The sequence below is a fragment of the Rattus norvegicus genome, chromosome 8, assembly GCF_036323735.1.
Source record: "Rattus norvegicus strain BN/NHsdMcwi chromosome 8, GRCr8, whole genome shotgun sequence".
In the NCBI taxonomy this organism is placed as follows: domain Eukaryota; kingdom Metazoa; phylum Chordata; class Mammalia; order Rodentia; family Muridae; genus Rattus; species Rattus norvegicus.
The window spans coordinates 47,600,800-47,609,294 of record NC_086026.1 but is presented as its reverse complement, the minus strand read 5'-3'; the positions used below and the strand labels follow the sequence as shown (position 1 = coordinate 47,609,294).

The 8,495-nt window shown below is 38.5% G+C and overlaps 1 protein-coding gene across 1 annotated transcript; it reads right to left on the bottom strand.

Moving 5' to 3' along the window:
- Positions 1–1,684: 1,684 nt before the first annotated feature.
- Positions 1,685–2,617, bottom strand: Or8b49 (olfactory receptor family 8 subfamily B member 49). Its single transcript, NM_001000806.1, has one exon. The coding sequence runs from the start codon at positions 2,615–2,617 to the stop codon at positions 1,685–1,687; it is 933 nt and encodes a 310-aa protein (NP_001000806.1).
- Between the last annotated feature and the right edge of the window lie 5,878 nt (positions 2,618–8,495).

Below are 8,495 nucleotides of genomic sequence, written 5' to 3'. Positions count from 1 at the left end.
AGCCTGGAAGAAGCTGAGGAGAAGGGCAATCCCATAGAAAGAACAACAGTCTCAACTAATTCAGACACCTGAAATCTCTCAAATACTGAGGGAGGCATTCAAGAGCTGGTCCAAGGCCCCTGACACATATATAGCAGAGGACTGCCTAGACTGGCCTCATTCAGAGAAGATGAGCCTAATCCTCGAGCATCTTGAGACCCCACCCTGGGAAAAATCAAGGAACACAGAGGTTCAATTTCCCAAAAGCAAGTTTCAGTTTCAACTTATTTTGTCTATTAAGGTGGTTCTCTATTAACTTTGCCACAAAAATCTCCAAATTTTCAATAATTCTCTAAAACTCTTCTACTGTTACTATGATAAAAGACCATGAACAAAATCATCTTGGAGTAGAAAATCATATTTTCTCTTACAAGTTTTTGGGTCCTGATCTATCACTGAAGGATGTCAGGCCAGGAATTCAAGGCAGTAACCATGTAGCAGAGACTATGGAGAAATGTTATTTACTGGTCTTCTTCAGGCTCACATTAACCCACATTCTTATACCTCCTAAAACCTGCCTAGGGGTGGCATCACCCACAGTGTACTGGGCCCTCCCGCGTCAATGAACAATCATGAACATACCACAAAAAATATGCCCACGGGTCAATTCGATATAAAAAGTTCCTCAATGGAGATTCCCTCTTCCCAAATGTGTCAAGTTGCCAACCATTCATCATGGATAATATTCAGTGTTTTATGAATAGTTGAGATTTAAAATAATCAAAGATATAAAACTCAGTTTAAAACTTCACATGAAATCTGATAAAATTTCAGTGTAATTTTTATTTCTCATTTTACACACGGAGATTTCATATTTCCTGGATGTGTTATCTTTGACCTGCTACCTTTAACTTCCATTCCTTCCCAAGACCTTATCTAAATGCCTCTCAAAACATTTTCGAGGTCTTTTGTCCAAATAATTCAGATACTATATTGAATCAATTGTCTTTAACTTCACCAGGGAAACATGCATCTGTGGTTAAAAAATACAAAGAGATATCAAACAGTTTTGCTGAATAAATATGGTAGATATGCACACACACACATACACACACACACACACACACACACACACACACCATGTTTGTCATAGTGTATTTTAGCAATAAAATGTACTTCTTTATATTTACAAGTTAGATATTAGACATCTAGCAAATACTGGCTTTAGAGAGTAATGTATTGTTGTCCAGTGAAGGATACAAAAACAAGAATACAGATACACAAAGACACAAAGATGATTGAGATTTGATTTCATATGACAAATGTAGCTAGTTTTCTGCATAGTCATACATACAAGTACATATTACTTTACTCAGATCAATGGACAAAATTGATAATGTGCTAATGTTTACAATAAAACAACAAAAGAGAAGAGCTACTCAATGCTATTTTATAGCGGTAAAATGAGAAAAGTATCAATCGTACACACAGTGAGAAAAAAAATCTATTTAAAAATGATGAAAAGCGGACATCAAATTTAAATTGAGAAGAAAGAAAGTTAATATGAAAAAATTTAAACAAAACATAATACATATAATATATATCAAAATAGAATAATTAAATAAAGAAGTAGTGTCAGAATTATAGCAAATGCAGACAATCTCTTTATTGTTTAAGTATAGGCTCAGAGAAGTCCAGTTTCTGATCAAAATATTCTCCTGCTCAAAGTTTTTCTCAAGGCCACTTTAACATCTTTGTTCCTCAAACTGTAAATTAAAGGGTTCATCATGGGAACCACAATGGTATAAAAAAGAGAAGAGAATTTCCCATCATTGATAGATAGAGCTGAGGTAGGTTTGAGATACATGAATGCACCTGATCCAAAGAACAGAGAAACAGCAAGCATATGGGAACTACAGGTGCTGAAGGTTTTGGACCTGCTTTCAGTGGATTTTATTTTGAGAATGCTGAAGAGGATAAAACCATAAGAGATAAAGATGATGAGAGTGGGCACAATTATGTCTTTTCCTGCTACAATGAACAGCTCTATCTCATTGACATAGGTGCTGGTGCAGGAAATTTGCAGTAAAGGGAGGAGATCACAGAAATAGTGGTTGATGGTATTTCCATCACAAAATGTCAGTCTCAGGATGCATCCAGTGTGTATCATGGCACCAGAAAATCCCATGAAATATGAACCAAGCATCAGATAAAAACATACCTTAGAAGACAAGGTAACATTATACAATAGTGGATTGCAGATTGCCACATAGCGATCATAGGCCATTGAAGTCAGCACATAACACTCAGAAATGACAAAAAAACAAAAGAAGTATAACTGGGTCATACATCCCATGTAGGAGATAACATTCTTTTTTTGTATAAAGTTCATCAGCATTTTGGGTGTAATCACCGAAGAATAACAGAGATCAATGCAAGACAAGTTAAACAAGAGAAAGTACATGGGAGTGTGGAGGTGAGAATTTAGCACAATTAGAATGATCAAGGTCAAATTTCCCAATACAGTTATCATGTATACTACGAAAAATAGTAGGAACAGTGGTATTTGGAGCTCAGGTTGGTCTGTTATCCCTAAGAGAATGAACTCAATTACCACAGAACCATTTTCAAAAGCCATTCTTTTCTCAGAGAATCTGTAGAGACAGAAACGTAAGTGAAATTTCAGGAAAAGAAGAATTTAGAAACACATTTTCTCTACCATGATACAAAACATCATTGTCTTCCTCAATTAGCATTTAGAGGTTAATTACCTTATAGAGCATCACTAGTATACCACAGCTTTGAAAAGTGACTTAATATTGTTAATCTGACTACTCGAAAATTCAAAGGCAAAGGGCAAATTCGATGCACAGGAGCTAATTGCCCTTCTTTCTTCTCATCCTTTCTTTGTTACTTCTGTCTCTCCTTGATTCAAGGGAAAATTTTAGCAATCTGCTGGGGACCTATCTCTAGACTGCTCTTCAGCATACATAGGAAAATGAGCAGTATTTCCAATATTAAGCAAAAGAAACCAACTCTTTAATATGTATATATAATATAGAGAGATTTCACTAAAATTCACAAATCTAGAGAAATTGGCCTTCTTTATAGAAATGCAGCTGATTGAATAAGACACTGCAGTTTGCATTTATAGTGACTCTGACATGTCTCTTAATCTATCTAGGATATTTTTTCTGTTTAATTCTCTTGAACCTTAGACTTGCTCTTAATGTTATAGATTTTTGGACTGTGTTTGACAACCAGGCCTCTATGAAAACAAAAAACAAAGAAAACCTTAGAAGAAATACTGTATCATCTATGTGAAATCAAAGAACAATTCTACTCACGTAAACAGACAAAATAATATCTGTTGCTAGAACTAATGGGAGAGAAAATGGCCCAAGGGAAGAAAAATCAATCTTCAAGATTAAAATAGTTTTGAAATCTAATGTGCAACATATTAAATTCAATTAATGGTGAACTGAAAATAGAATCCATCTGAAATTATCTTATTATAGGTATATTTACACAAACACACAAGTGTGTATTAAAATAGAGGAAAGACATGTGAAAGGGGCTCAATGCTGGGTCATTTCACAAAGGATACTATACATCATAAACACTCTACACAGTATTTATTTCTCAGTAAATGTGTTCAAGAAAATTTAAGCTTTCAGTATGAATACATTTTAGAACTTACCTTATTTAAGAGAGAAATCTTATTGGTCCCTTTCATTAATATTTGTTCCTCTTACTTTGGAAAGAAAACATCGGGCCCCAAAGAACTGGGTCCTTAATTTTTTTTGTGTGCTCTGGACATCTTTTCGAATCATGTTCATGTGTAATAATTATAGTCATAATTCTCTAAAGAGAAAACATGAAAACAGCTTTCATATTTGCCTCCTAAAACGAGACACTAGACATTTTATGTGGCTTTAATTGCATATTAAACATCATAAGCAACACAGAATCATTTTTAGCTGCTTCCCAGGAAACACATAGCAGATACAAAAAGGAGATGAGGTGATGCTATTTAGATGCCTACACATGTATACTTCCTTGGGAACGCAGAATTTCATTTAAGAATACCCTCCTCTTGGGGGATTATTCCTTCTCCATGCTAGAGCTAAAGCTGAACTCCCAGATTCCAACTCCCTCTCTCTTTAGGGAAAACTATTGTTATGGTTATTTCTCAGTCTGTCACCATGTTTTTAATGTTAATTTTCCACAGAGTCTTCCCTCAGGCTTTCTTAAAACTAGAAGTAAAGATGTTTACAGCATGTCATAACACACACACACACACACACACACACACAGTATTCTTACATGTGTTTCTCATAATTAGGTTTAAGATTATTTTGCTCATTTACTTTTTGTTTGTTATTGCTCCGTGAATGTATGCATGTAGATTAGACAAGTTCTGAACCACTAAGCTGCCTTCCCTAGCCCTCTAACATAATTAATATTCGGATCGATAGTTTAGAACACATTCTTAGAACATCTCCTGGAAGGCAAAGGAAAAACACCTCAGATATTGTCCCTGAAGGGGTAATGACAAAAGCCTTAGACGGACTGGGACAGTTGACTTCACTGGTGACACCTGTGGACTTTTCAGATTCAGGAAGCTTCCTTCTCTTTGTATCTAACACTTTGACAGTGCTGGGGAACTAACCTGTAAATAGAATCCTCCATCACCTGCTGTATAACATCCTCAACACTAAGACATGTGCCCACAGTCTCTTCTCTCACACAGAGACCACAGCCCTGATTAAAGGAAACATTCTGCTTCTAGATATATTTGTTGTTGATATCAGGAACTGCTTTTGCCTCCAGCAGTGAAGTCAACTGCACACCTGTTAGCCATATATTCTCAGCATACCTTTGGTTCAGCTCCCAGCGTTGCATGCCTGGTAGCAGTCACACCATATTTCAAATAAAAGGCAGACCTTTCCTACCCCCTTCCCATTTTTCTCCCTTCTCCCTATCTCACCAAACCCCCATGTCTCCACCAACCCAATAAACCTCTCCTTGTGAGACTGTGTTGGCCTTTGTGGTTTGTCCGGACATGAGACATGATTTCCATCCCCACATTTGTCTGTTTATTTTATTTTCAAAATGCCCCATAGATCTGATCTAACAGTCACTCTACTTGTTTACTTTGATACTTTCTTCTCTGTGCCTGTGTGCACAGATACTTCACGCTCATGCTGCCTGAGTATATTTTAGGGGTTGCCCATGCTCACCCTGTTCTGGCAACATTTGAGCATATTAGATAAAATATATTAAAATTCTGTCAAGTGGCCCAATACTGTAATGTAAACACTCAAGGGGTTACAGCTGGAAGACTGTGGCTGTCAAGTAAGCATGGTCAGCCTAGTCACTCACATGATAGCCTAGACTGTACAGTGAAACCTTGACACAGCAACATAAAGTCAGTTAAAAGCAAAACAAAAAATGAAAATTGAGTCAAATAATATCAAACATACAAAATTAAAATTTGTCATTTTTTTGGCAAAGAATCCAGTTAATAAATATTTTGCATTTTTGTGGCTCACCCAGACTGTAAAAACTCCAGAGACCACCAGAAATCACAACTTGATGTAATTGCATGGGGGTCTTTATTCAAGCTTAGCTTGGGCCACCAACCTTCCTGATAAGCTACTTATACCTGTCTTCCCGCTTAACAATCTCAAAATCATGTCTGGAGCTCATGCATCCATAGCTTGACTAACCAGAAATATCAAGATATTTTGAATTCTGCACACTTTCTAACATGAGTGAGGGACAGAGAGCACCATACAGAATATGAATGATAATCAGAAATGCAAGAAACTGCATTCCTTCTGTACTCCAAAGTGGAGCAGTCCTTCTAAGTACCTTCCATTGGTTACCTAGCAACAGCCAGATAGGCCTGGATTGCTATAAAAGGAACTGTTTAGCTTCTCTGACTTTCTGACTCTCTGATTCTCTGACCCCATTCACTCTCCCTGATTCTTATCTCCCTCTTTCCCCTTCCCTCTCGACTCTCTCTGGACTCATGCTCCTAGCTGGCCTCCTGTCTTCTCTTTCTCAGTCTCTCTCTCTCTCTCTCTCTCTCTCTCTCTCTCTCTCTCTCTCTCTCTCTCTCTCTCCCCCTTCTCTGTCTTTCCTCCTTCTTTGCCCCTAATCGCTTCTCAACCCTCCCCCCCTTCTGATGTTCCCAAATAAAGAGTATTCCACACTAGACCTGTCCTATGGCCAATACCTGTCATACGATGGGCCTGCTGATGTACTCCCTCCCACGGCACCATACTGAGCTCTACAAAACACATCAGACTGAAGTATCTTTTTATCAGTAAGTGATAGGGATTTATTCTTAGTGACTTAGACTTAGATGCAGACTCTGTTGTTCCCAGACATTCATGTGATAATTCTTGTATAAATACTAAGGGCTAATGACTGAAATAATTTTTTTTTAATTATTTAATACTTAATAATAATTCTTTGGTTTCTGGGCAAACATCCCCCTCCCCCCTCCCCTTCCTTATGGGTGTTCCCCTCCCAACCCTCCCCCCACTGCCGCCCTCCCCCCACCAGTCTAGTTCACTGGGGGTTCAGTCTTAGCAGGACCCAGGGCTTCCCCTTCCACTGGTGCTCTTACTAGGATATGCATTGCTACCTATGAGGTCAGAGTCCAGGGTCAGTCCATGTATAGTCTTTAGGTAGTGGCTTAGTCCCTGGAAGCTCTGATTGCTTGGCATTGTTGTACATATGGGGTCTCGAGCCCCTTCAAGCTCTTCCAGTTCTTTCTCTGATTCCTTCAACAGGGGACCTATTCTCAGTTCAGTGGTTTGCTGCTGGTATTCGCCTCTGTATTTGCTGTATTCTGGCTGTGTCTCTCAGGAGCGATCTACATCCGGCTCCTGTCGGTCTGTACTTCTTTGCTTCATCCATCTTGTCTAATTGGGTGGCTATATATGTATGGGCCACATGTGGGGCAGGCTCTGAATGGGTGTTCCTTCAGTCTCTGTTTTAATCTTTGCCCCTCTCTTCCCTGCCAAGGGTATTCTTGTTCCCCTTTTAAAGAAGGAGTGAAGCATTCACATTTTGATCATCCGTCTTGAGTTTCATTTGTTCTAGGCATCTAGGGTAATTCAAGCATTTGGGCTAATAGCCACTTATCAATGAGTGCATACCATGTATGTCTTTCTGTGATTGGGTTAGCTCACTCAGGATGATGTTTTCCAGTTCCAACCATTTGCTACGAATTTCATAAAGTCGTTGTTTTTGATAGCTGAGTAATATTCCATTGTGTAGATGTACCACATTTTCTGTATCCATTCCTCTGTTGAAGGGCATCTGGGTTCTTTCCAGCTTCTGGCTATTATAAATAAGGCTGCTATGAACGTAGTGGAGCACATGTCTTTTTTATATGTTGGGGCATCTTTTGGGTATATGCCCAAGAGAGGTATAGCTGGATCCTCAGGCAGTTCAATGTCCAATTTTCTGAGGATCCTCCAGACTGATTTCCAGAATGGTTGTACCAGTTTGCAATCCCACCAACAATGGAGGAGTGTTCCTCTTTCTCCACATCCTTGCCAGCATCTGTTGTCCCCTGAGTTTTTGATCTTAGCCATTCTCACTGGTGTGAGGTGAAATCTCAGGGTTGTTTTGATTTGCATTTCCCTTATGACTAAAGATGTTGAACATTTCTTTAGGTGTTTCTCAGCCATTCGGCATTCCTCAGCTGTGAATTCTTTGTTTAGCTCTGAACCCCATTTTTTAATAGGGTTATTTGTTTCCCTGCGGTCTAACTTCTTGAGTTCTTTGTATATTTTGGATATAAGGCCTCTATCTGTTGTAGGATTGGTAAAGATCTTTTCCCAATCTGTTGGTTGCCGTTTTGTCCTAACCACAGTGTCCTTTGCCTTACAAAAAGCTTTGCAGTTTTATGAGATCCCATTTGTCGATTCTTGATCTTAGAGCGTAAGCCATTGGTGTTTTGTTCAGGAAATTTTTTCCAGTGCCCATGTGTTCCAGATGCTTCCCTAGTTTTTCTTCTATTAGTTTGAGTGTGTCTGGTTTGATGTGGAGGTCCTTGATCCACTTTGACTTAAGCTTTGTACAGGGTGATAAGCATGGATCGATCTGCATTCTTCTACATGTTGACCTCCAGTTGAACCAGCACCATTTGCTGAAAATGCTATCTTTTTTCCATTGGATGGTTTTGGCTCCTTTGTCAAAAATCAAGTGACCATAGGTGTGTGGGTTCATTTCTGGGTCTTCAATTCTATTCCATTGGTCTATCTGTCTGTCTCTGTACCAATACCATGCAGTTTTTATCACTATTGCTCTGTAATACTGCTTGAGTTCAGGGATAGTGATTCCCCCTGAAGTCCTTTTATTGTTGAGGATAGCTTTAGCTATCCTGGGTTTTTTGTTATTCCAGATGAATTTGCAAATTGTTCTGTCTAACTCTTTAAAGAATTGGATTGGTATTTTGATGGGGATTGCATTGAATCTGTAGATTGCTTTTG

Bases quoted from the DNA above. Each gene is read 5' to 3' on its own strand.
- Or8b49 (NM_001000806.1), bottom strand. From the start codon at position 2,617: ATGGCTTTTGAAAATGGTTCTGTGGTAATTGAGTTCATTCTCTTAGGG.